This window comes from Mustela putorius, unplaced genomic scaffold (assembly GCF_011764305.1).
Source record: "Mustela putorius furo isolate JIRA1106 unplaced genomic scaffold, ASM1176430v1.1 tig00000596_pilon_pilon_pilon, whole genome shotgun sequence".
Classification (NCBI taxonomy): Eukaryota; Metazoa; Chordata; class Mammalia; order Carnivora; family Mustelidae; genus Mustela; species Mustela putorius.
The window spans coordinates 5,639,401-5,667,192 of record NW_025421428.1 but is presented as its reverse complement, the minus strand read 5'-3'; the positions used below and the strand labels follow the sequence as shown (position 1 = coordinate 5,667,192).

The 27,792-nt window shown below is 61.1% G+C and overlaps 1 protein-coding gene across 1 annotated transcript; it reads right to left on the bottom strand.

Moving 5' to 3' along the window:
- Window positions 1-298: 298 nt before the first annotated feature.
- CRB2 (crumbs cell polarity complex component 2) lies at window positions 299-22,998 on the bottom strand. Its single transcript, XM_045082366.1, has 13 exons — window positions 22,821-22,998; window positions 15,242-15,565; window positions 13,211-13,406; window positions 12,937-13,076; window positions 12,315-12,500; window positions 11,997-12,110; window positions 8,489-9,364; window positions 7,889-8,397; window positions 7,147-7,312; window positions 5,572-6,358; window positions 4,610-4,726; window positions 3,793-3,910; window positions 299-2,190 (listed from the first exon to the last, which is right to left on the bottom strand). The coding sequence occupies exons 1-13, from the start codon at window positions 22,915-22,917 to the stop codon at window positions 1,966-1,968; spliced, it is 3,855 nt and encodes a 1,284-aa protein (XP_044938301.1). The 5' UTR covers window positions 22,918-22,998; the 3' UTR covers window positions 299-1,965.
- Window positions 22,999-27,792: the final 4,794 nt, after the last annotated feature.

Sequence of the window (27,792 nt, the reverse complement as noted above, 5' to 3'; positions counted from 1 at the left end):
CAGGGCTGCCGGTCACCAACGGCGCTGAGTGCTCCCGGACTCCAGGGAACAAGTTCAAGCAAGAGAACAGCAGGAAATTCAGCCCCACAGATCTCTCATTAGTAAGGGCAGAGCTTTAGAACCCGCACCTCTGTGGGGTGTTTGTGTTGGGAGAGCTGGACCAAGCCCCCCAGAGTCGGGGTTCAACACCCCCAGGTGCCCCTCATCAGCCCATCATCTGGCCATGCTCCCCTCCCCTGGCTGCCCTTGAAAAGGACAGATGCCACAGCCCTTAGGAGCAAAAGAGGACAACTAGGGCTCCCCCAAAAGTGGCACTTTTATTTATTGGGGTTTCACGTGCCTTAGAGGAGTCTGCAAGAATACAGGTTTGCCAAATCCCTGATTTAATAAAATAACCAAGGTGCCAGCCTGTGGCTAAGTTGCTGGTACCAGATCATGATGGAGAGAGTTGGGGGAAAGGCACCACCTCTTACAGGATAAGGACGAAGCAAGCCCCTTACCCCAGCGTTCAGGGCACTTGGTCCCAGCCTCGGCAGAACCCCTCGGTCCCGACCACCCGCGTGCTCCCTTAGCCCCCGCCGCCACATGGCTCTACTTCAGGCTTCACGCCTGGGCCTCTGGAAGCTGGTGAGACCCTGAGGGGAGCTGGGGAAAGTCAACTCGAAGTGGAAAGAGGCCTCCTGGCCTTGGCACAGGGGGCACTGGCCTGGGAAACCGGAAGGATGGGAGGGCATGGGACTTCCTGAAAGTAGGAGGAGGCCAGCCACTTGGGCTGGGGGTGCCCCTCTGGGGTCGGTGCGATGGCATTGCCAGGGAAGGGCCGAGAAGCAAAGCGGATTTCTCCTGTGCGTCTGTGTCTGTGTCTGCAGGACCAGCCCAGACCCAGAGGCAGCGCCAACATTTGCTGAGTTCAGCAAACGACTCAGAGGGCTTCTCCGAGTCCTGAATCCCACCCCGCCACCCCCGATACATACACAGCCATGTAGAGAGGTGTCCGGGCTGGAGGAGCAGGGACAAAAGCTTTGCTCCTTCCTCCTCTGGCCTTCTTGCCGCCCCCAGGAAAGCCTCTTCCCCTGCCTTCTCAGCTCCAGGCTGACAGCCTTTCCTGAAACCTCAAAGGGCGACCCAGAGAGCCTGGCAACAGATAAGGCCTGGAGCTCCTGCCCTGTTTGCCGTCACTGAGCCTCACAGCCGCCCAGTGAGGTAGGCCCAGACTCTTCCCCCCCTTAGCCGGCCCCCCAGCGGCAAGGTGCGACAGCTCGGGGCAGCTGGCCCTCCGCTCCTGCAGGTCTGCCCTGCACACGGCCCGGGTTCCCGCGCATCCTGTCTCTGGGGCCACTCGCTCATGACCTCCCCACCCCCACCCAGTTTCCCAGCTGCCTCCAGAATGGGGTCGGCCTCCGGAGCTGGAGAAGCTCCCAGAGCTGGGGCGCTTTGGTCCTTGGGCTAGCTCTGACCAGGCTGCCTTGAGAGCAGGCCCTACGCCTGCCCCGGGGCTGGAGAGGGTAGCCCCCCCCGCCAGCCCAGCCGCCCCTCCACGGGATCACCTGCACCCACGACCCTGTGACAGGCACACCCAGCAGAGACTCGGATGTGCCCACGAGTCCGTTCCAGTTTCTGAAGGTTAGCAGGCCCCGGGGACGTGCTCACATACACTCCCGAACGCACAGTGGGTGCCCCCATGTGCCCCCCTGCACAGCTGTGGGCTTCCCGAGGCAAGAGCCCGCAGGTCCGGCGGGAAGTCCACGGCCTTGCCAGGCCCCCCGTCTGCTTCCCTGAGTGCTCCCCTCTCCTGTCCACAACGGGGCGGAGGCAGGGGCTGCCGGCGAAGGGGACGCTTGGCCACCAGATGTCCTGGGCCCCGCTGCTGCGGGAGGAGGCCGGCCACCGGCCACGGCCACCTGGGGGCCTCGGGTGGAAATCGCCTGGGAGCTCCTGAGTGCCGGAGCCGGCAGCCAGGCAGGCCTAGATGAGTCTCTCCTCCGGCGGCACCTTGAGGACGCTGTCCATCTCCAGCCGGGCTCCAGCCACCTCCTGCTGGCTGGGGCTGTAGGTGCCCTCGGACTGGCGGCGCTTCCTGGCTGCCAGGATCCCTGAGAGGAGGCCCAGGAGGAGGAGGAGGAGGCAGGCGCAGGCCGCGGGCACGGCCACCTCCAGCAGCGGGAACGGCAGGGGCAGCGGCAGGCCCTTCTGCGAGAGACGCGGTAATGAGGGCTGGGGGCGCGGGTCCGGGCTGGTGGGGGAGGGGGGTCCCAAACTTCCTGATGGTCCAGGGAAGGGTGGGGATACGCCCTCACTCCCACGAGGACAGGAACCTCTGCTCTATTCTGTGGGCCGGTGAATTCCAAGCGCCCGCCACAGGTGGGTGGCACAGGGTAAGTCGCAAAGGAGAGAACAGAGGTTTTCCCCAGACCCAGGACCAGCAAGCCAGGACTGGCAGACCCCTCATCTGCCCCCAGGGCCCAGGCCATGCCCAGGCCACCATCCTTCAGCCTTGAATTACAGCTCCAGGCCCTTCCTTTCCTGGCCACAGCGGGCCCTGCCACCCGGCCTCCCCAACCCGCTTCCCCCTCCCTGCCATAAACCCAGCCAGTCTGAGGCACTGGGGACTTGATCCCGCCCCGTCCCAGAAGGTGGTCTGCTTTCTTAGTGTCTGTGGAGACCTTGTTTCATCCCGGGGGAGACGCCTCAGGCAGTATGTAGGAGACGCTCCCCAGCCAGGTGGCCTGTGGCGGGCGGAAGTGGAGGGGGCCCGCCCAGCTGAGGGCAAGCTCAGAACCCGCCAGGGTCTGCCCAGCAAGGGGACCTGAGACCAGGCTTTAGGGAGCCCCCAAACCTCTTCCCCTCTAGGCACAGAACAAGGATGCCCGCATCAAAGGCCTGGACCTTGGAAGCCCCCAAATCACCAAATTCTTAGATTCCAGGGCCCGAGGGTCTCAGACTCTCTGGCCCTCCCTCTGTCCTATGAAGCCTCTCGGCCACTGGGGCCTGGGTCCCAAGTCCCAGGACCCAGCCCTGAAGGAGGAAAGGCACCCAGGTCTGGAGAGCAGAGTTCCGACCAACCCAGAATGGGCCGTCCCCAGCCTCCGTGCACCCCCACCACCCCCGAGAGCTGTAAAGCCATTTCCTCACTTGGCCCCAAGAGGAGGGGAGGTAAGGGCGCCAGAGGCTGTAAAGTTCAACTTGAAAGGAAACATTCCCCAGAAGCAGAGGGGATTTGCGGGTTTATGACCAGGGCTGCCAGAAGCCTGTGGAGATCAAGGCTCTGCCCCTGCCTACCTCTCTCCCATCAGCACCCACGGTGGGCTCGAGGCCCACTGGGCCTGTGGCACCGGTCCCGCCCCTTGGTGGAAAGCGGAGCCAGGGGGAGGTTCAAACTCAAGCTCCCCTCATCAATTGGGCCCCTCCTCAGCTGAGTCTCTGGCTGCTCTGGCTCAGAATCCAGAGCTCTCTAAGTCTTCCTACTCTGGAATCCTGGCACGCAAACCACTGGAGATTACAGGCCCTTGGAGCCACCAACCGAAACCCCAGAATCCTAAGATCCTGTGAGACCTGAGTCCCGGTCCCAGAGAAGATTTGGCAAAGCCCCACTGTTTCACGGCCAGTACCCAAAGGGACGGTGGGGCCTCCCAGGCCCTCCCGGAGTCTCCTTCCCTCCTACTCCTGCCGCAGGACAGCGCTGGTCCAGGCACAGCAGCACGGGCTCTGTAGATGCTCCCCCCACCCCCCGCCCAGACCATCTCACCGAAGTCCAGGACAGGGCCCTTGCCAAGCTCCCCAGGCATCACTCACCACCACTTCGCAGAACCGGCCCGAGAACCTGGCACTGCAGATGCACTCATACAGCCCACCCGCGGCCCGGCACGTGCCGCCGTTCACGCAGGGGTTGACCTTGCAGGGGACCTGACACCTGGAAGGCAAAGAAGGCGGGGGTCGGAGAGCTGCTCCCTCCTGGGGGGCCTCTTGCTCCCCCATCGGCTTCAGCTTCTCAACCCCCCCTCCAAATACACAGGTGTCTACCCGCTGTCGCCATGCACGGTCCCCGCCTGGCAGGGCCCTGCCAGGTGACTGAGGCCAACTGTGACCTCCAGCACCGCCCCCCCCCTGTGTCCCAGCAATCACAACAGAGAACGGCCTGCTGGGGCAGAAGCGTCGGGGAGCCTGTGTGAGGGCAGCGGCCGAGGGAGGCAGACGCCCTCTCTCTGCAACAGGCCCAGAACCTGCCCAGCTGTGTCTCCCTGGGTGGTGCTGAGATGGGCTCAGGGCTCAGGGATGGGCACTAGGGGCCGAGGCTGAGGTTGAGGCTGAGGCTGAGGGCTGAGGCTGAGGTCAAGGGCAGGTGGATAAGGATGAGGGCTGAGGCTGGTGGATGAGGGCTGAGGGCTGAGGCCCTAAGAATCACCACCAGGCCACCACTTCCCCAGCGACAGCCTAACAAAGAATGGCCTTGGAAACTCTGGGAGGAAAGAGCTCAAGCGACAGAGGTGGGCCGTCCGGCACTGTGGGCACTGTGAGGGTTGAGAAGGTGATCAAGGGTCCACACCCCACTCTGTCTGCCCTGTCTGGAGGGGATCCAGGCTCCCCTCCCCTGCCCAGCTCCCAGGCCCACCTCTGGCCACCAAAGCCCTCCTGGCAGCTGCAGTTGGTCCCCTGGGGCCCACCCTCACAGGGGCCACCGTTGAGGCAGGTGAAGTTCAGGCTGCATTCCTCCGGCAAGACAGGTGACCTGGGCAGAAAGCACAGAGACCGCACTGGGTGGGGGCAGCACCCCGGGGACCTGGCCAGGCCCCCAGCCACCTGGCTGGGCCCCCAGCCACCGAGGCTACTACAGGCCACCTGAGCCTCCATGTCCTGAGCTGTAGCGTCCAGGGCCCGCCTAATAGAGACCCGGATACCCGCCACAGAAGTGGTGTCCGAGGTGGAAAGGATGAGGCACGGGGCTGTCCTCCTGCGGCTCTAGTCCCCTCCCCCAACAAGGTGTACAACCTCCAGACGCAGGCTGGGAACATCTCCCTGGGCTTAGAGTCCCTGGAGAAGCTGAGGAACGTCAGAAATCTCCTTGGAACAAAAGCATGTTCCCAAACATAAAACTTGGGTGTGTGTGTGTGTGTGTGACGCCTCTGCCAGACCACCCACCATAAGCTTGGCTCCAAAGGGAGCAGGAAGTCAAAACGAGACTGAAAAGGGGAAGCATCAAAGTCCAACCGGCTCCCTCTGCCCCTGTCATCCTCATAGGACTAACAGGGGTGAACGCGGACAGGTAGGGAAGCCTCCAGGTTTTTTTTCCCAAACCTAGCTCTGGGTTTCCCCCCAGAGCTAGGTTCCCCCCCCCCCCTGCCCCGCCTAGGACAAGAGCGACATTGATCTCAAATTCAAAGTTATCTGGGTTTTACCTGGCAGCTCTAGGGGGCGGCTGTTCCCATTTCACAGATGAGGGCACAGAGGCTCAGAGAAGCGCCCACAGAACCAGAGCTGCGGATGCAGAGCCCGTGGACTTGGGTGCCCCACACCTGCCCCCGCCCGGGGAACCCACAGGGCCCCTCCGGCCCAGGCCGCCCGGGCCATCCGCACCTGCAGCGCGGGCCCACGAAGCCAGGCGGGCAGCGGCACTCGAAGCGGCCGTCAGGGCGCGAATGGCAGCGGCCACGAGCACAGGGTGCCGAGCGACACGGGTCGGCGCGGGCATCGCAGCGCAGGCCCTCCCAGCCCGGGACGCAGGAGCAGGCGAAGGCGTCAAAGAGGTCGCGGCAGCTGCCGCCGTGCAGGCAGGGCGAAGGGACACACACGCGTGCGCCGTGGCAGCCGAGGCGTGGGACCGGTGTCCCGGGCCAGGCTGAGAAGTGCTCTCGGGAGCCGGGGGCTGCGCCGGGTCGCGGGCGCGCCAGGGGCAGCGGGAGGCCGCCGACAGCCACGCGACCCAGGCAGCCGGTGAAGTTCTCCGCGAGCAGCAAGCGGGCGGCACCGGGGCCGCGCAGGAAGCCCAGGTCACCGGCCAGGCCGCGCAGCGCCGCGGGCACGGTCGCCCCGTCCAGCCAGAGCAGCCAGCGCGACGCGGCGGCCCCCGGGCGCTCCATGGCCAGGCGCACGCGGTGCCAGGCGCCGTCGGCCACGCGCGGCCCGGACTCCGGCAGCACTGCCCCGGGCAGGCCTGGGCCGCTGCGCACGCTGGCCGCCAGCGAGCCGTTGCGGATGGCCAGCCAGACGGCTGCGTGGGCGCCCGCGGTGGCGCGCAGCAGCCCGGCCTCGGAGTCGCGTGTGCGAAAGGCCAGCGACAGGCCACTGAGCGACAGCCGTGACGACGCGTTGTGCCCGCTGAAGGTGGCCGCGGGGCCCTCACGGAAGGTGGCTTCACCCACACCTGCGGGGAGAGGGAGTGTTGGGAAGGCCCACGGGCAATGACACACCTGATCCCCAGGGCCCCCGCTCATCTCGAGGGGGCACACCCACACCCCCATCATCCAATCCCAGGAGCCATCGCCCCCACCACCCTGGCTTCCACGGCTCATAATTCCCTACCAGCTTCTGGCAGCGTAGGGAGAGAGCTACCCTACCCCACCACGCCAGGCCCTCTCTACCCTCCAGGTCACACACCAGGCAATAATTCCTCTATCCCTTCCCTCTTCCGTGGAGTCTCAGCACTGAGGCTCACTATTCACTGCAGTCATCTCTTTTAAATGCAGATTTTTAAAATGCTGATCATGCATTTTAATAAAACGCACTCATCTTTCTAAAATGCTGATCACATCCCTCTCCTGTCTAAAACCAACCCGTGGCTCCCCACTTCCCTTAGGAAAAAGTTCTGAGCTGCCTGGTCTAGCTTTTAAGGCCCCTCCTGGCAATATCTGGACCTCAACACCTGTAACTGTGCTTCGGTTGTTCTTATAAACCCTAGGACTTTTGCATATGCTGTTGCCCCACCTGAAAATGTCCCCCCCTCCATGCCTAGTCAGTCTTTCTTGTCCTTGGAAACCTGGTGAGTGCTGTCTTCCTCCAGAAAACCTGCCCCTCTGGATGCAGTAGCCTAACCACACTGGGGGCTGTTGGCACCCTGGTCTACTGCCTATGAGCCCTCAGGGTAAGGGTGGGCTCTAACCCAGCCTGGGTGTCCAGAACCCCGTATGTAGGCTGCCCAGAGCACACACTCACAGACAAAGCCATCGGGGACCTCCTCACAGGTGGCAGGCGGGAGGCAGGGCTGGCCAGGACACCACAGTTGCTGGGCACATGTTGGCCCCGTGAAGTTGACAGGGCAGGTGCAGTGGAAGTCATTCCAGGTGACGAGACAAATGCCACCATTGAGACAGGGGTCAGGCTGCAGAAAAATCAGGGCAGGGATTGGCTCAGGCGTCGGGCTAGCGTCATCCCACCATAACCATCACTGCACGGGCTCTTCACGGAGCACCTACTACAAACACATGAACTCCTCACAAACACATAGAGAGGAAGTCACTATTGTCCCCGTTTTATAGATAAACTGAGGCTCAGAGAGAAGAAGCCACTTGCCTGGCTCATCCAGGCAGGAAATAGGGGAGCCAGAACTCACACTCGGGCCATTCCAATGCCAAGGTTGGTGTTTTGTCCACGGACCCAAGGACATCCCTGTCGTCCGCGCCCCCTCCCCCACAGTTCCCACAGAAAGGCTCAGGCAGCCCTCCGCCTGGGTCAGGGTATCTGTCTCACACCAAGACTGGGGAGGGGCCAGAGCAGAGGCCAGGAGCAGCTGGGCCAGGAGATCAGTGTGAATCCTGCTCTGTCACTCTCTAGCAGAGGAAACGTGGGCACAGCGCTTCACCTCCTGCCAGTCTCCTCACCAGAAGGACATGCTAACCCCCAGAGATGCAGGGTAGATCCCGAGAAAGGGACCCACTCCTTTTCCTGGGGAACTCACACTGCACGTGTCCTCGGAGACGCAGCCCATGGTGAGGTTCCGGGACTGCCTGCTGCCCAGCTCGCTGGGCTGGCTTGAGTTCCCCAGCAGCAGCGGAAAGAACGGGAGGTGGAGGTCATTGAGTCTCAGGTCCTGGAGGCAGCCTCGGAAGGGCCCACCCCAGGGCTGGGCGTCAGCAGGGAGGAGCCTTCCACCCACGTGCACCTGCTGCCCCAAGCCCTGCAGCTGGTCAGGCCCGAAGCTGAGCGTCACCAGGTGGCGGAGCCCATCGTCCCAGCGCCCAGGAAGCACGAGAGTAGGACTGCCCAGCACCTCGGCCTGGATCTGGCCCTCACTGAGGAATACTGTTAGCCCAGCTACTGAGTCGTTGGCAAGTTGGAGCAGCAGGCCAGCGGGTTCCCGAGTACGGAGGAGAAAGGACATGGTGAGGTTGGGGCCTGGCAGCTGGCGGAGCAGGAAGGAGGCAGAGCTCAGGGTGCCCCCCAAGCCAAAGGTGGCAGCAGGAACCTCTGCAGGGAGAGAGGATGTCGAGTGTGAGGCCTGTAGGCCAGGGGAAGGCCCACTCTCTGCCCCGGGGGCCCCACCTGCCTCGCTCCTCACCATCAGCGCAGGTAGGACCGCTATAGGGCCGGGGGCATTTGCAGAGGAAGCGAGTCCACATGTCCACGCAGACCCCTCCGTGGGCACAGGGTGGAGGCTGGCACTGTTCACGGCGCTCACAGCCCAGGAGGACATTCTCGCCAAGGTCCTCGGGCAACAGGAGGTGTCCGTCCACGTACACGTCCTCGAGGCAGCCTTCAAAGGCTGTGCCGCCCAGCTGGGCAGAGCAGAACCTGGCAGGCGTCGGCGCTTCAGAAGTCCCGGGAGCTGGGGCCACAGGACTAGAGGCCACACAGAGCCGGGCAGGGCAGTCCTCGTGCCAGAGCTGCAGCTCCAGGACCCCCAGGCGCAATGAAACCTCCACTTTGTGCCAGTGACCATCATTTAAAGCCAAGTCCGGCAGCTTCAGCGTTAGCGCAGTGGTGTTGCCGTGGCTCCAGAGGGTGGCCTGAAGTGTGCCCCCTGCCAGTGCCAGCTCCAAGCTATCCTGGGCGTCAGTGCGAGCGGCCAAGGCACCCGCAGGTAGTGTGGTGCGAAACCTCAGTGCCAGACCCCGGGGGCCGCCAGCTGGCACGGATGTCTGCACAGGGCTCCCGGCCACCACAGAGAAGGTGGTATTCTGGCCACAGAAAGGTCCGTGAGTACCAGGTGGGCAGTGGCAGGCGTAACTGTGGACCTCGGCCTTGAAGATGGGGATGCAGGTGGCAGCAGGTGGGCAAGTGTGGCCCTGGCAGCCGGTGAGCTGCACGGAACAGTCATGCCCACCCCAGGCCTCTGGGCACCGGCAGACATAGCCTGCCACAGTGTCGTCACACGTCCCGCCATGGAGGCAGGGCTCCGACAGGCATTCGTCCACATCTTCCTGACATGCCAGGCCTTCAGGAGAGACCAGGTCAAGGCTCAGCACTCAAGGCAAGAACCGAGCACTCAAGGCAAAGCTTACATGCCTTGTGGGACGGGGATCTCAGCACCTAGTGACCGAACCAATTCCCAAAGGATTTCTCATGGTCGCCTAAGTCCCTGGAGGCTGGAATCCAAGATACCCCTTCCTTTCCCATGTCTCGTGGATCCCCATGCCCCGTGGATTCAATCCCCTAAACACTCACTGGTCTCGCCTTTTCTCCCACGCCACCTTTCTGACTCACCAGCTCACAGGGCCACAGTCTAATGTCCTCTACTTTGCCTGCCTTCAACCCCCTCTACCATCCATCTCCACAAGGAGTCAGAGGCCTATCTCCAAAGCATCACCTCGCCAGATTCGCCTGCTTAAGGTCCAATCACCTTGGCACTCAATACTCCTTACGGGCCAGGCTCTCCATGGCCCCAAGTCTCAACCCTGCTTCCTCCAAACCTTGAACTGCCTGTTCCTCTAAGCATTTCCTAGAAAATATTTCCCAGGGGCTTTGCTCATAGTGTTTCTCTGCTTGGAATGCCTTCTCCTCACTTACCCAGTCAAACTCCTACTCATCCTGCAAAGCCCAAATTCAAAGGCCCCTAGGAAGCTTCTTAGATTCCCAGTCCCTAGCTCTTGTGTCACTCCCAACTCCTTGCCTAGACACAGCACCCAAGAACCCTGTACTGAAACTATCTGTTTACTCAGCTGAGATCTACGGGGCCTGAATATGCCCAGCAAAGGGCTTGGTCTGGCTTTTGTAGACAAAGTATCAGAATGGGGGAGGAGGGGATGGATGGATGCACCCAGGCTCCATCCCCCAGTCCCTCTGCCCTGAGACCCCAGGCTGACTATGGAGGGGGTCACCTCACCCTCTCCTCCAAGGGCTCCCACACGAAGTACTTTGGCCCCAGCTTGGGTCAAAAGGCCAAAGCCCAACTCCAGCTCAGCCGGAGCCTCCACAAAACAACCAAGGCCAGCCCTTCCCATCATACCCCACCTAGAGGAGCCCAGGCCCAGAAAGGCCGCCAGGATTTGAACCCTCACCCCCGTCAGCCCCCAACCACCATAGCCTCCTTTTGAGGACAGCCAGCCACACCTCATCCTGCCCAAAGCCCCAGCCCTGCATACCTGCCAGGAGCCACAGGCCACCCAGGAAAGTCCACAGAGCCCGCGGCCCCATCGCATTTCCCCATGGATGGCCAAGAGTGCCGGGCGGGTTGTGGGCCAGGGGAGCTAAGCTCCCCGCCTGACCAGCCACCTCCTTCAGAACTGGCTCAGGAATGCCAGGCACTGGCCTCCCCCAGGCCAGCACGACCCAAAGAGAGAATGGGGCTGGACAGTGGCAAGGAGCCCAGCCCTATGGTTGGGGCTCCCCCTCTCGGGCCCTGACCTCGGCTCTGACCTCCCTGTCATCCATCAGCTGAGCTCAGCTGGGAGAGGAGCTGGGCTCTGGCTGACGCTGGCGAACCGCAGGGAACGACACCCCCTCTCTCAAACCTCCGTGACTTCATCTGTAAGAACTCCACCTCGTGGGGGTGTGATGAGGAGGGAACGAAATGCACAGAAATGCTCATCAGGGGTCGCGCCCGCTGTAGTGGGCCTTCCGGGTGCCTGGAAGTCCTGCTTCCAGGCAGGACTTGGGGAGTCTCAGGCTACGGGGGGCAGTTGATGGGCTTCGTGGGTGGCTGTCCTGGGGCAGGGGACACTGAGCCCAGCATCTTTGGGCTGCTGAGTTGGGAGGGAGGGTGGTGATCAGCACCTCCTTGCCCTGAGCGGGGGAGCCAGTGCCCAGGAAACCTGCCAGGGAGAGGAGGCAGTGTGCCCAAGCAGGAATGCGGGCGGGCGCAGGGGAGGTGTCGCACACATTCCAGAGGGGGCAGGGACACCCGAGGAGGATGTGAGCACCTCTTTGGGTTCACCAGTGTCCTGGAAGGGTATCTGCGTGTCTAAGCATCTGCTGTACCCGAGGCAGGGAGAGGCTTTCTGCAACCCAGCTCCTGCCTGATAGGCCCCAGCTCTGCAGAGGTCAAGTTCACCCTTCTATCTGTGATCCCCTCCTTTACTCTTCTGTCCTGTCCCTGCAGGGGCCCTGGGCCTCTGCCCTGCCCTAGGATGTCAGGTGCTTAAGGTTCTCTTTGCCCGTCACTCCACACATTGGCTCCAGCTGCCAGGACTGTTCCCATGAACCCTGGTCACTGGTTCTTCCTGGGCCCGACTTCGGACCACCAGCCCCCATCCTGGCTCCTCCCTGTGGGTGCTCCGCAGACACTTGGACTTGGTCTAGATAAGTATGGACACCCAACCAACATCACCCAGGGCAGAAGCAGCCAGCATCTCTGACCCTTCTCACTCATGCCTAGACTAACCCCCAGGGCCTCCAGAACTCCCCCCCACCCCCAAAATAGTTCTCAACCCACTTAGCTCCCTCCACTTTCGCCTCCAAAGCCCAGGTCCCTGCTCAGCCCTTCTAGCTGTCCCCAGCACATCCACCTTCTTCCTGCTCTCCTTGTCCCCATCAACCCAGCCTCCATGCATCAGCCAGAGGAAGTTTCTCAGCCCAGGCCCCCCGATCTGCCCTTGCCCTGTCCTGGATGCCCACCCTGCCCCCCGCACCTGTGTAGCCATCTGGACAGTGGCACTGGAAGCCGTTGGGCAGGTCCTGGCAGCGGCCACCATGGAGGCATGGCTGTGAGGCACACTCGTCCACATCCACGCCACATTCCTCCCCTGCAAGAGGGCCAGCTGTGGTTCCCACCTGTGCCCTCAGAACCAGAGAGCTGGAAGAGCCCATTTTAGAACTGTGGAGACCCAGGCCCACGGGCTGCACCTGTGTAACCGAGCCAGGCCTCGAGCGGAGCCCTGGCATTCCTCCCCCCCCCCCATCCACACGCCAGCGGGCCCGCTTTCCCGGTAGGGTGGAAGGGGACTCACCCTCAAAGCCGGGAGGGCAGCGGCACAGGAAGCCGGCAGCGTGGCGGAAGCTGAAGGTGCCGGGGAAGGTGGCCTGGGCGCCTCCGTAGAGCGCCGGGTCTGAGCGCTGCAGGCACTGCCCCCCGTGCTGGCAGGGGCCCGACTCGCACTCATCCTCATCCACCTCGCACTGCGGGCCGCTGTAGCCTGGGGGCACACGCGCGTAAGTAGCAGGTCACACGGGATCTCCGGGGAGCACCCCTCCGCTGCTGCCGGCCAACGCGGGGCCAGGCTGGAGCGACTGCTCAGAATACGCTCACCGATGGGGTGAGGGACGGGGACACTGAGGACAGTGGGAACGACCGCGGCAGGCGGTCAGCGTCCTGTTACTATCACTGCTAGTACTACGGAGCCCTTCGCACGTGCCAAGGCTTCACGGGCATTTCACCTCGACCCTCCTGGCGACAATGCTCGGAGCAGCTGCTGCGATTAGCCCGGTTTTGCAGATCCCCGCAGAAGTGACGCTCAGAGAAGCCGCAGTCACAGACACACCGGGAGGGGGGGAAGAGCCCTGGCACACACCTCCCGGGCGCCCACGCGGCGCCACCGGGGCGCGAGCACACGCACGCGCACGCACACGCACCTGGCCAGCAGAGGCAGCGGAAGCTCCCGAGGCCCTCGAGGCAGGACGCGTTGTTCGCGCAGGGCGCCGACTCGCACTCCAGTACCTCCTGCTCGCAGCGCGCGCCCTCGTAGCCCGTGTCCGCACAGTCGCACCGGAACCTGGAGCAGAGCGGGGCGCAGGCCCGGCTGAGCGCGCCCTGAGCCTCCACCCGCCTCCACCTGCCCGGGCTCTGGCGTGCAACCTCCTCCGCCCCCGCGCCACGGGGCCGCGGCCGCCCGCTCCCGCAGCTCACCCGTTGACCAGGTCGTGGCACTCGCCCCCGTGCGCGCACGGCTGGCTCTGGCACTCGTCCAGGTCCAGCTGGCAGCTGGCGCCCCCATAGCCTGGCGCGCACACGCAGCGGTAGGAGCCCACGCCGTCCAGGCACGAGCCGCCGTGCAGACAGGGCGCCGAGGCACACTCGTCCACCTCCTCCTCGCAGGTCACCCCTGGACAGGGCCGGAGACACAGACAGACAGATGGACACCCGGAGGGAGGTCGAACGAGGCCCAGGCAGGCCGACCTGCAAGCAGCTTCAGACAGCTACAAGGAGCGGAAACCTGAAGATCCGGAGAGAATCCGTTGGTCCATTCGTCCGGAGGAGGTATCTCTTGAGCCGGCAACAGCAATGAGGTAGAAACGGGACGGCCGTCCCTGCCTCCCTGAGCTCACAGCCGTGGAGCTGGGGAGACGGGGAAGAGGTCGATAGGACATAGATGCTAATTTTTCACTGTGATAAGCTCAGCAGTGGGAGCATAGTGGATCCCCTAAAAGCAAGACCCAGGGTTCCGGCCTGGACAGCTGGAGTCAGGGAAGGCTTCCTGGAAGAAGAAACTTTTGAATGATGAATAAGAATTCACTGGATTGGGCCGGGGCTGTGCAGGGATTTGGCTTCCAGGCTGGGGAACGGGCCCAGACTAGCTTGGGGCAGAGGCATGATGTCCTCAGAAAGGGGAACAGGGAGGGTTAGGAGCAGAGGACAGAGCAGAGGAGGTCAGGGAGGGCTGGGGGCTGCGGTGGCCTCGGGGGCCCCAATCTGGGCTTATCCTAAAAGTCGGAAGCCACTGAGTTACACGATTCTATCTACACTGTGGAAGGCTCACTCTGCCGGCTTTGAAGAGAGTGTAGAGAGGGGCTCCGTCGGGGAGGGACAGGCCCCAGTGAGAGCTGCTGCAGTGACCAGCTCCTTCTGGTTTCCCCTGCGCCTTCTTGCTTCTAAAACCCCAAACCCAGGAAAGCCCCTCTGCCTGGGCCAAACTGAGACATCTGGGCGGCCCTCAGGGATCAGGAGACGTGTGGAGACGAGGGGAGATAGAATCTCAGGGTTTGGGGATGTACTGCCTGAGTTCATCGGGGGGCCCACATGTCACAGTGGACCCCAGAAGCCCTGCCCCCAACTACAATAGGGTTGGCCCTGGGGGACCAGGGACCCAGCTGGCTCCAGCTGGAACCTTCCACCCCCTTCCCAGCTCAGTGAGCACCAAACACAGCCCCTCCCTCCCGTGACCCCTCACTCCTCCCGCCCCAGTCCCACTCCCACCCTCTGTGCCAGGGGGAGCCAGGCCCCAGCCGCCTGGAATCCCAGCCTCCCCCGCCCGGCTCTGACCGGAGGGAGGAGGAGCGCAGTGAGTCATGGCAGACTCTGCCCCCGCTCGCAGCCACAGCTCACCCAGAGTGTGCTCCCCAGGGCCCCCTGGGCACGTCTGGTGCATGCACCTGCTGGCCCACACACGTCCATGGATGCACTCCGGGAGCCCAGACACCCGCAGACAGAGACACACACAGGCCCCTCACGTGACCTCCCTCACACACGCAAAGCTAACCCTCCACCCAGACTCTCAGACCGTGAGGAGGATACGTGGGACCCATTTCCAGAGTGCGTCCCAAAGTGCCTCACTATAAGCTCCCTCCCCTGGGAGCCGGCCCCCCCAGGGTGCACCCCTTACTCTGAGACGACCTCAAACCACCTTCTCAGAGCAGAGTTGTCTGAATTCGGGGTTGAACTAGAACTGGGAGTGTCTATGCTGCAGGGTCCCCGCTGCCCTGTGCAGAGCCTCTCGCAGACCTGTGCCTAGCTGCTCCCCACTTCCTGGCTTCCGTACAGTCCGTCCATTCTGTGGGAAGCCCCAGAGCAGAATACCCCAGAGTTTCCAGGATGCCTTGGCGGCTGGGGTTGGGGGGGGGGCTCTCTATGCTAAAGTCAAAGCTCAGTGCGTCATTTTACAGCCTGAGCCACCGACAGGATGGACATCACAGACCTCCGTCCAGGACGTGAGGCCATTACCTGCATAGCCAAGGGGACAGCGGCACTCGTAGCGATCAGCCAGGTTGTGGCAGGTGGCCCCGTGGTGACAGGGCCGGGAGGCACACTCATCGATGTCTAGCTCGCAGCGTGGGCCCTGGAACCCGGGCACGCAGTAGCAGCGGAAGCCGTGGGGGTCTGGACCCTGGGGCACGCACAGAGCGCCGTGGTGGCAGGGCTGGGTGGCACAGCCCTGGGGCTCCGTGGGCCCGCAGGTGTAGCTGCCGTTCTCCATAGCCTGGCACGCGGTCCCTGGAGCACACGGGGCTGAGGCACAGACACTTGGGGCCTCCGAAGGCACCATTCCTGTAAAGAGAGAAAAAGGGCTGGGCGGGGTAGACCAGGACGCTCCACTCCCCACTGTCCGGCCCAGCCCAGACCACAGAGCCAGAAAGCAGGAGGGGTCTGTCTGCTTTCAGGAGGCTAGACAGAGGGCCACAGGCTCTACAAGCTGCATCCCCAACGCCCCTGCACAACTACAGCTGGAACTGAGATGGTTCAGGAGGGTCTCTGTGAAGGGGAAGGGACCAGAAGCTTCCACCGCCACCACCCCAGCTCCCCTCCCCCACCGTGCCCCAGCAGGACTAGAGGACAGACGCTCTCTGACCCTGAGAGCTTTGCGCCCTGCTCATCCCCTCCTCGCAGAGCTCCTTTGGGGCAGGCACTGTCATGCCCATTTTACAAGAGAACAAACTGAGGCTCAAGCGAGAGAGGGAAGACCTTTTTAAGATTTATTTATTTATTTCACAGAAAGAGAGCGTGCGCGAGCACAAGCGGGGGGGGGGGGGGGGGGGGGGGAGAAGCAGGCTTCCCGCCGAGCAGGAGTGGGGCTCCATCCCAAATCCCTGAGATCCTGACCTGAGCCAAGGACAGACGCTTACCTGACTGAGCCACCCTGGGGCCCCGAAAGTAAAGACTCTTGCCTGAGCCTCACAGCAAGTTACTAGGACAGCCTAGGAGCCTATCCCAGGTTTCATCACCCCCAACCGCCCAGAGAAGGGGTTTCCTTCCACCGTCCTGTCCACCTCTCCTGCTGGGGGTCTGGCAACTCCATCCCAGGGTGAAACCGGAGATGGAGGACTTCAAAGGCAGGGACTGGGAACTGGGCACCGCCCCCCCCCCAACCCGGGCCCTCCTCCCAGCCTCCACTCGCTCCCTGCTTGGGGGCCTGGAAACCTCTCCAGGGATCCCCAGCCCTCATTCTATTCCCTGCCTCAGCAACCGGCTGACCAGTCCGCCTGGCCAAGGTCACAGGGTGCAGGACAGCTGGGTCAGGCCACTGCTGCCTCCACCACGCCAGAGGGTCACCTGCTAGTCTGGAAGCCAAGCCCCTAGAAGAGTCAGCCCCGTCCCCTCCTGAGAGCCTGCACGGCTGGTGAAGAACTTAGGCTTTGAAGCAGAACTGCCCTGGGTTCAGATCCCCACTCAGTTACCAGCTCTGAGACCCCAGCAGGTCCTTTTTCCTGCTGAGCCTCTGTCTCCCATCAGAGAGGGGATGAACACAGGGCAGGCCTCGAAGCACGGGGGCGGATTCAGAGCCTCAGGTACTGCTGCTGGCCACTCGCAGGAACTCAGTAAGAGCTGGGGGAGGGGAACCGCCATAAAGCAGGAGGCACCCCCGACCTGGGGCTCTGAGAGGCGCCCCTCCCCTGCCCAGGTTGTCATCCAGACACTAACCAGGCCTAGAACAGCTTCAGGCCCTGCACCTCCCTTCCCCCACCTTGGTGAAGACCCCCCAGATAAGGCTCAGCGGCATCCACATTCCACCAGGCAGGGCCTTCCACTGGCCAACCCCCGCCCTTCCCAGCCCCCAGGGCAGGCTAGGGGACAGGGATGTGGAGACACAGACCTTGGCAGCAGAGAGAGAACCTGGCTGGCACTCCCCAGCGCCCAGAGCACCTGGTACAGCTGGGCATGGGCTCACTCACTCCCTAACCGTGGGCCACCAGCGTGCACCCAGGGCTAAGCATGTGGCAAGGGGACAGAGGGGCTGAAACACCGTCAGGCCAAGATGACCGCGTGGGGCTCTAGTGGTGTCCACAGCCCCTCTCTGACCACTGTTTCCTCCCCAGCTCAGGGCATCCATCCCAGCCCTCTCCCCCAAGCCTGGCCATGTAGGTGAGGGCCGGGGCGTCTGGGCCTCTCTTGGAGCAGCTTCTGGGCAGCTCAGCTTTCTTTTCCCCACCGCAGCCGCGGTGGCTGATCTGTTTAGAGCCATGTCCTTTAGGGCTAGATGGGCATCAGACAGGCCTGGCTTCTGCGGTTTGAACAGTGCCACCTCATGCTGTGAGAAACCACAGAGGGGACAAGAGTGAAGGCCTGGCTGCCAGTGAGGATTCATGAAGGGCTGTGGCCATTTTTTTTTTTTTTTTTTATTTTTTTTAAGATTTTATTTATTTATTTGAGAGAGAGAGACAGTGAGAGAGAGCATGAGCGAGGAGAAGGTCAGAGAGAGAAGCAGACTCCCCATAGAGCTGGGAGCCCGATGCAGGACTCGATCCCAGGACTCCGGGATCATGACCTGAGCCGAAGGCAGTCGTCCAACCAACTGAGCCACCCAGGCATCCCGGGCTGTGGCCATTTTGATCAGGCTCTGGATCACCATGGGAGCAGGTGGCCCAGGACCCTATATGCTAGTGCCCCACGGAGTCAGAGTCTAGTGACAGGCAAGGAAGAAGCTCCTCCAGTGAGAGTCAGGCAGAGAGGAAGGAAGCTGCTTATCCCACGGGGCACGTAATAGCACCAAATGCCTGGATGGGAGACACCCCTCTTTCTTGTATACTCCGTTATCTTCCCGTTCCCCGTAGCAGACGCAGAGAGCTGCTATTCCTGTTCTACAGCTGAGGGAAGGGACCTCAAAGACGAAGGGACTGCCCTGTCCCGCAGCCTGTGAGGGGCTGGAATCCAAACCAGGTCCCACTACTCCAGGCCTTCACCCCAGGGCTTCTGAACCTCCGGCCTGTATTAAGGATACAGATTTATGGGGGTGCCTGGGTGGCACGGTCAGTGAACCTCTTGGTTTCAGCTCAGGTCGTGATCTCAGGGTCGTGAAATCGAGCCCTGCATCATCGGGTTCCGTGCTCAGGGGGAGTCTGCTTAAGATTCCTCCTCCCCTCTGAAATAAATAAATAGATCTTTTAAAGACAGAGAGAGAATGAGAAAGAAAGAATACAGATTTCTGGCCCTGTACTCCAGACCTAGAGATTCAGAGCTATTGGGCCTGGGCCCAGAGAATCGGCATTGCCCCCAAGCTCCTTGGGGAACCCTTTGCACATGGAGGCCTTGGAACCGCTGGCCTCAGTCTGGCGGGAGTGACACCAGAAGGCCAGGCCAGCCATGGGCTGGGAGGTGGAGGTGAGGGCAATGGGGCAGAGGGGGGCGGGCCCTGGGCCAGGCTGGGGGCGTGGCCTGTTGCCAGGGTGACGAGGGGCCTGTGCTTATCTTTACAAATCCCTCCTGACCTCTCAGGCTGCCGGGGACAACCGGGCAGGGGAGGGATTAAGGGACTCACGCCCCTCCCCTTCGACCTGCTGCCCTGTCCCCGGGGAAGGCCCAGATCCCACCACCAAGAAGGGAGGACCATTGTCCTATGATAACAGCACCCGTTTGTTGAGTGCGTACTATGGGCCGGGAGCGGGAGCTTAGGTCTGTGACTGCGCGACTACCGTGGATTCCAACCAGGAAGGGCGGGTGCTGTTAAGAATAGTTCTGTTTTCTAACTCGGAGAGGTTATAAACTTGCCTCAAATCTGCCCTCAAAACACTAAGAAGCAGGTTGTCTCCAGACTCCTGAAAGACCCACATCTCCCAAGGCATGTGAAATCCCCACTTTGCACACTCTACATTGCCACCCGTTGTTGTCATCTCAGGGCATCCCAGATCACAGGAAAAAGTCTCTGAAGGTTGGCACAAGGGTGGAGGTCCCCGGATGGGCCTGGGCAGAGCGGTCAGGTTTCCCTCTTTAAGCAGAACCGGGCTGTGGGCAACCCACTGTGCTTCTGTGGGCTCCTTGCTAAGGGCCTACTAACTCCTACTTTATGTGCACTTGTGGCTTGTGTATCATCACTGAACAGGTATCCAAGAGTTAAATTACTCAGGATTTAATTGCAGCAGGATAAACTGAGCTTTTGTATGGCTCAGGTACAACACATTTAGGTGCACTTATAACAGACCTTGTGATAACTCCTGACGGCTGATGGGAAATGTTTACCGAGGGTGAGTTTTGAGAAGCTTCTTGTCTTAACGTGGCAAGAAAGGATATTTCTAAGAAGTGGCCCGAGATCGGGGCATCTGGGTGGCTCAGTGGGTTAAGGCCTCTGCTTTCAGCTTGGGTCATGGTCTCAGGGTCCTGGGATTGAGCCCTGCATCGGGCTCTCTGCTCGGCAGGGAGCCTGCTTCCTCCTCTCTCTCTGCCTGCCTCTCTGCCTACTTGTGATCTCTGTGTGTCAAATAAATAAATAAAATCTTTAAAAAAAAAAAAAAAGAAGTGGCCCGAGATCTTGTAAGATGTGGGAGCTTCTGAGGGGCAGATACTGCTCATCTAATCCCACTAGGCCCCCAGGACAGGAGTGAACCCCCACTGCCCCACAGCCACCAGGAAAGGGCTAAGTTACCCTAACAAGATGGGACAGTTTGAAATACTCTAACACAAAAATGTTTAACACCCCCCCCCGAGGCTAAAAGGGGGGTTCAATATTGATAATTTTGGTTACGATAGTAGGTGACAATAGCTGCCACGATTCACCACCCACCCTGTGCCCGGCACTGCCCTATCCCAGTGTTTCCAGCTTGGGTCTCAGAGCCCAAGTCCATGGAGACACTTTCTCATGGGGCTCTGCCACCCAAGCCAGTCACTTTTATGAGTGGTCTCTGGGCTAACATGTCCTTGGAAACTGCAAGCCAAACTGAGTTGGAGAACCACTGTGTTTTCCCATCAGATCATGCAGAGTTAGCTGGGCGGCCCCCTGAAGGCGTAGAGGAACAGAGAAGGGACAGTGTCTTAAATAGGCAGGTACGGAGCACAGTAGCTGTGCGACTTGAGGCAAGTCCCTAATCCTCTCCCGGCCTCATTTCTTCCTCTATAAACTGGGGGGGTTAGCGCTCTCCTCACACAGCTGGGGGAGATTCTCAGTCTGTCATGTGGGGCCCCCGGCTGGCACTGTCGGTACAGCATGGGACTCTCGATCTCAGGGTGGGATGTTCAAGCCCTGTGTCGGGTACAGGGGTGACTTAAAATTGATAAAGAGATTTTTTAAAATCTTTAGTAGGGGCGCCTGGGTGGCTCAGTGGGTTAAAGCCGCTGCCTTTGGCTCAGGTCATGATCTCAGTCAGGGTCCTTGGGTTGAGCCCCGCATAGGCTCTCTGCTCAGCAGGGAGCCTGCTTCCTCATCTCTCTCTGCCTGCCTCTCTGCTTACTTGCGATCTCTGTCTGTCAAATAAATAAATAAAATCTTAAAAAAAAAATCCTTAGTTAGAAAAACAACAAAAAGACGAAGTCCCTCACGGCAACCCATTAGCATAATATCTCCCAGGGGTGGCCGTCCGGCCGTGCTCTTTATTCACCGACCAACAATCCTTTACTTGGAGCACTCCCGTCACCCGCTGTCCCTGCCTCTCTGCCTCCATCCCACAGCCCCCCCCGCCCCACCCCCAGCACTGGGGGGAGGAGGGGCCAGACGTGGGGACAGGACTGCTGCCCTTTGTCAGCCAGGCTCCCGGGCTGTGAGAGCCCAGCCCGCCCCCATTGTCCTCCAAGATGCTTGGTCCTCTCCACAGAAACCAGCCAGGCTTTTGTGGCAGAGCGGGCCCAGGATGGAGGGGCTCAGCTCAGGGCCTGGCAAGCCTAGGAGGCAGAGCCAGGGGCCCAGGGCTTCCAGAAAGCTCCTCCCCTCAAGGATGGAAATTACTTTCCCAGGGACAGGGTCCCCAGCCCCTCTCTTCCTGGCAGCCAGGCCTCGGGCGCTGGTATCCAGGAATGCTTGTGCCCATGGTGCCCTCACCCCAGCTTTTGGGGATCCCCAGGGAGTGGGCTCCCTGCAAAGAAATCACAGTGAGAACAGCTGCTCCCGGGCACCCTAGCAGGGTTAGACTGGGGTGAGCCTGTCCCTCCGTGGCCACTTTTTCTGCAGCATCCGTCTCCTTTGTGTTCACGCGAACATGTGTCTGAGTGTGAGTGCACATGTCACTGTCCGTACCCTGGTGTGTGCAGGCACCCATCACACACCTGGAGGGCCGTGTGTATTTGTGTGTGAGTGCACGTGGCCCCTGCTCACGTGGTGAGTTGTGCCCTGTCCGTGCCACACCAGCGTGCAGGTGCATGTGTGTGTGTCTGCAGATGTGCATGTGTACATGGTAGGGCAGGAGGCAGAGAGCAGATCCACACGCCAAGGTTCCGTGCCCCTCCTGTGCAGGGAGCCGGCCCTCGGCTCCTCTCCTGAGCCCGGGATCCGGGATCCGAGTCAGGAGGCCCGCTCCTCAGCCCCCGTCCCTGCCTGCGCCTCAGGGTCCTTCCCTACAAAGTGGGGTCCTCATCCTCCCCAGGGGCCCTTCAGAGAGGAGGAGACGACGGTGTTGTGAGTAGGCCCCATGAATGGGGAGGAGGGCCCTAGGTCGGGGCCTGGGGAGGCTTGACCTCCCACCCTGGGAGTCGAGAGAGGTGCCTCTCCGCCCCCGCCCCCCCCCCCCTGCTGTGAAGTCCAGGCCACCGGCCCTGGGTTGGCTCCCTCTGCCAGCCAGCAGCGGAGGCGGGGTCAGGGGACTTCCCAGGCCTGGCCCCGTAGCTATAGTGACCAAGACAAAGCGTCCCCAAGACCCCCCAGGAAGAAGTCCAGGCTGCGGGCAGCACATGTGAATCCTCTCGGACAAAAGCAAAACCGTTTGGCGAACGGGGTCTGGCTTAGGAAGCCCTTTCAGCCAGGTCTGGGAATGCCGGGGAGGGGGCGGCAGGGGACACACGTGCTCCCCAGTGCCTGGCCACCCCCCCAGGGGCCCCAGAGCACCCTCAGGCCCCAGTGCAGGCAAGGGAACACACACGTGGAGGGGATGCAGGTGGACGTGGACGCTGGGCTCCCCTGGCCCCCTTCCCCCTCCCCACCGTGATCCACGGGGCTGGGGTCTGCTGCCCCCGCCCCGGGTCCCCTTGTGGAGAGCTAAGACACAGCTCAACCCACTTGACAACTTATACCCCACAACTTGTGCTCGGTCGCAGCCCACCACACCCAGAAAGCCTCAGACAAGGACTCTCAGCTCCGCCGGGACAGCTCACAACTTCATGCACCCACAGCCCGGCGCACACTCACAACAGACTCGGGGATGAGACACCCACTACCTGAAACCCCCGGCTCCCAGCCTCAGCCCGGGGCTTCCCAGTCCCAACACTGCTCCCAGGCCGCAGCGCCCCAACCCACGGCCCCTTCACAAAGGCCCCCGACCACCCAGCAACCCCCCAAGGCCCAGGACACACACTCCACACAGGCCCGGGGTATCTGCGCTGGGAGACAGAGACAGACCCAGTCCCAGTCCCCCGCCCCCACCGCCACCCCAAGGCTTGTGCCCCAACTCACCACCCAGGAGGGCGAGGGCCGGAGCCAAGAGCAACAGCCACAGCAGGAGAGGGGCCAGGGGCCTGGAGGCCGGGGTCCCAGGCCTGGCCAGCGCCATGGCAGCGCGCTCAGCTCCCGGCTGTGGGAACAGGCGGCCTGGCTGGCTCCGCACCCCCCTCTCCCTCCAACCAGCACTAATGCCGTGGACAGAGGCCCGGCCCCTCCCTCCCTCCCCTCCCGCCTCCTCCCCCACCCCAGGCCCTCCCGGGCTGCTCCACTGGGAACAGATTCTAGAGGAGGGGTCGGACCCACCCCGTCTCCCCAAGCTCCAGGGCTCCAGAGAGACCTCGGGGCCCTGCAGGTCTGACCCGATCCTTGTGCACCCCCCTTCCCCCCTCCTCCCACCTCTCAGGTCCTGCTGCCTCAGCCTCCTGGCTGGGGAGGCTTTCTGTTCTTTTCCCAGATGATGCCCGCTACTCCCAAGTCCTAGGTTATCCCAGCCCACCGGACACGCCCCCATCTCTCCTCAGCCTCCGGCCCCCCTGCCCAGCCCAGGGCTGAGCAGCCAGCAGCCTCCCAGACCTCCTCTTGGCTCAGAAGCCCCAGCCCTTCCCACCCAGCTTGTTCCCTCCCGCTGCTCCCCACCTGAACAGGTACCCCCCAGCCTGCAGCCAAGGCCCCCTTCCCCTCCCCACACTCCGCCCACCAGCCCCTGGTGGCTCTTCCTTCTCACTCTCCTAATCTCACCCCTCTCCTTGACCTATGCTCACAAACCGCCCCTCCCAGTGGGGCCCTCAGGATAAGGCCCCTGGCTCCCTTCATCCTCACCAGCCAAGGTGAACCTTTTCCATTTCTCCCCTTTGGCCTAAATCTTTGCCTCTGCCATTCATAACTCTGGAAACCTCACTGCAATCCAAGGCACCCCATTCTAGTGAATGGCAGTTCCAACTAAGCGAATTTTCCCACTCCCCTGCTGGGAAGTCCTTCTTGTTGTCTAACCTTATAGTCTCCTGCTGCACTTGATGTTTGCTTGCTGCTGGCTGGAAAAGGGAATGTTGCTTGCAGGGGTGGGGTGGGGTGTTCTTTGGGGGACCTGGACTCAGGAATCCCGTGGTGGGCTCTGGGATGTGCCCTGACCTCTGGAGGGCACAGTCTGGAGAGATAGACCTGAGCCGTGAATGAGGGAGCTCAGGCTGTGCTAGCAGGTCCACGGAGGGAGGGAGTGAGAAGGGCAGTGGGCATCACACACTCATGGGTGGCCCAGAGCCACGCTGGTCCTCCAACCCTAGCAAAGTGCTCAGAAAGGGAGCCAAAGACCTGGGTGGACCCCTGGTCCACATCTCACATCATCCCCACCTGGAGTCTTGTTTCCTCTGGGATGGGAGATGCTCCTTGGTTTCTGGGACTCTCCTCAGAGGGTCCCTGCCTCTCACACACCAGGAGCTCCCACCACCCTCAAGACCCTCCTCCACCTTGTGAGAAGAGCGCAGACCCCGCCGCTAAAGAGATCCCAGTTTGAGCACAGCTCTACCACTGATTGGCCGAGTCATCTCAGCACGTGACTTCCTCCCCAGGCCTCAGTTTCCTCATCTGGAAAATGGAAATAACAGTTCCCATCTGGTAAAGCTTTAATGAGCTGAAGCGGCAGTGAAACTTCTGTTCATTCTGTGTCCCAGAGGTTCCTGAGCGTTCCAAGCAGCCCGGGGAGCTGCGCACAGAACGGAAGGGCTCCCCTCCCCCCTCCCCCCATCCACCCCCGGTCCCCCGCCGGCCGCAGACACAGACATGAGGCTTTTACACTGAACCCTGAGGTCAGCAGGACGCCAGTCCCAACGCCCCCCGCGCCCGCCCCTGTCCTGCAGCTGCTGTGCGCCACCGTGTGGCCAGACCTGGGAGTGCCGTGCGAGGTCGGGACGGCACTGGATGGGCGGAGGCGGACGCCGAGGGATGGATGCGGAAACTCAGCGCGCGCGCGGGAGCGGGGTGGGAGCGAGGCGGCGGCGGCTGGGGAGCCACCGCTTGGCAGGAGGCCGAGGTCAGACGGGGGCAGGCCGTCCTGCCGCCCTCCCTGTTCGTGACCGTGGGCCAGCCCCGCCCGACTGGGTAGGAGTGTTTCCCCACCCAGTCCCCCTTGGGGGGCGGCTGTGAAGGTGGAGGGGGGCCTTGTTTTACCCCCTCAACAATACTGCAAGGTCAGCGCTGTCCCCATTTTACAGATGAGGAAACGGAGGCTCGGGAGGGTGGGATTGGCTGCTGGGGGCCCCAGCTGCTCCGTGCAGGGGCGGGATTCCAGCTCGGACACCAGCCCTTTCCACTTCTCGAGTCTTCGCCTCCAGGCTGAGTAAATGCCCTCGAGGATTCGCTCTGCTCGGGAGCTACTTGCTGACTTCCTCCTGGTCGGGGGCGCCCAGCAAGAGGAGCCGAGGGGGATGTGACAGGAAAGCTTCGTGCTGGGTGGCCCCCCCTTTGGCGTCGCCCCACTTTGTAGGAATCCTGAATCTGCTCGGCCCTCAGGCAGGGTTTTGTGGGTCTCTTTTAGTTTTTCGATCCTCGATTCCCCCATGCGGCAGTTGGGATAACAGTATCCATCGCAGTGCTCCGAGTGGGCTGCCGGCCCCGGGCGCGGTCCGGGGGAAGCGGATGCACCGCGCCCAGCCCAGCCGCTGCTCCCCGCTGAGGGGATCTCCAGGAGGGATGCCTCTGGGCCCTTCCAAGTGACGCCTGCCCTGGATCCCCCCCCCCCACCAGGGGCCTGCAACTCCCTTTTCAGGGGACCCTGTTGGTTATTCTGTCTCCCACTCTCCACACCTAGGGGGGAGGGACCCCTCCTCCCCCCATACGGCCCACTGATTCCCAAGGACTTCCGTCCCCTGGCTTCCCGGAAGTGGCCCGTGGTGGCACCGCAGGAGAGAAGAGAGAGGGAAGAGGGGAAAGCCCGGGGTGTTTCCTCCCTCTCTGCCACCCCTCGCGCCCCACCGCCCTCCACCCCACTGCCCCGCGGCGACGCTGCTGAGGACCGCTCCAAGCACAGGCCCCTTTGTTGCTTCAGCTCTCACCAGCGCAGGAACCCAGTTCCCTTTGTGGCCAAGTGGGACCCCCTTTAGCCCTGACCTCCCTGACCTTTCCGAGTTCTTCCCCACTCTCACCCTCTCCCTTCTTCTTAGAACATTCTCCCCTGGCTTCCCTCCTACTTTCCTGGCTATCCCTTGCTCACTCTTTCCTCCCCAAATGTTGGGGTGCGTGGGGATCTGCTCCCAGCCCCCTGCCCTTCTCACACCTCCCTCCCTGGGTGAGCCCGACGATGCTTGTGAGCTCTCTGCCAGCGATTTTTTTTTTAATATTTTATTTATTTTACAAGTACGCAGAGAGAGAGAGAGAGAGAGGAGGAAGCAGGACTCAATCCCAGGACCCTGAGATCATGACCTGAGCTGAAGGCAGAGGCTTAACCCACTGAGCCACCCAGGCACCATGCCAGCGGTTTTTAACCATGTCAGTTCCCCCCTTGATAGGTATCTCCTATCACCCTTTACTCCGCTGCAATGAAATAGCATAGGTATGCATATAATTCCCCAAGGAGATCCATCCCAACGCCTTAACCAAAATATCACAATGAGCCATCATAGGCTAATGGTGAAGTACACAAAAACTGGTTCAAATCCTGGCTTCTGCACTTTCCAACTGTGTGATCTTGGGTAAGTCCCTTACCCTCTCTGTGCCTCAGTTAGCATTCCAGGAAAAAAAAAAAAAAGGTGGAGGGGGGGAGAGGAGGATTTTTTTTTCCCTCGATGTAGTACTTAGCTGCAAAGGGTTATTATGAGGATTAAGTGAGTAATTATTCATGAAGTATTTAGAACAGTGCCCGGCACATGCTAAGAGCTGAGCAAGTTCTGATTAAATTAATAAGGAAAGTAATTTAAGAGGAGGTGTATTTCAAGTTGTAAATACTTTCATTGACTACGCTAGAAAGACATGATAAAATAACAAGACGCCTGTACCTATACATAGAGTCCCCTGAACGTGACAGACCCAAATGCGGACCGGTGAGGGCTTGTCAGGTTGGCAACTCAGATACCACAAGTAGTCTTAACATCAAGTATGTGATTTTCCGGAATGGTGACAACTCTGGGGAAGGTTCTGAACAAGATAAAGAGCACTGTTCCTTCCATTTACATGGAAACCGTATATCTGGCAATTTCAGTGTATGTCAAAATTCAGAGCATTCATACAAAAATGCTCTGTACTTATGAGCAAGACTTGGGCTCTTGCTCAGACACAAACAGGTATTTTTTTCCTCTACTTAGATACCTGGTAGAACATTCCAAAGTCAAAGGGCATATGGGACATTCTTGGTGGTCCGGTCTGTTCTGCACATTGCAGGGTGTCCAGAATCCCGGTCCCCACCACTCAGTGCCAGCCGTGGCCCCTCGTCATCATGAAAACAGCACTCCCTAAGATTCCCCCCAAAAGCATTCAGGAGGCCCCTGGCTTCTACACCAACTGCCAGAATTTTTCAGATCCCAATTGTGTCTCCTTGGCTTCCAGGCCAAGTTCAAATTCCTGAGCCTGATGCCCAAATTCCTCATAATTCAGCTCCCTGCTTACCTTCCCACAGATGCAGATGCAGATGCAGATCATGGGGTTTCACCCTCTCCCCTCCCCCCTATATCCAGTTGCTCTGTGTTCCCCCCAACTCCCAGCTAAACACACATACACACACCAGGGGGTGGTGGGGGGGTGTTTTTCTGGCAAGTCTTCACTCCCAGGGTCTGCTCCCTGGAAAGCTCATTGCTCCTCCCTCCACCTGGTTGAATCCTGTGCTGATCCTTTAAGACCCGGTCTGGCATCCCCTCCTCAGAGCAGCCTCAGTCCCTTTCCCAAGGCTTGACTGGGGTCTCTCCTGTTCTTCCCCAGCCCTGTGGGCTTCCCTGAATGACCTCAGCACTGACCATCCCCTGTTCCTGTTGCCAGTGTCCATCTTAGGATGTCTGTACTA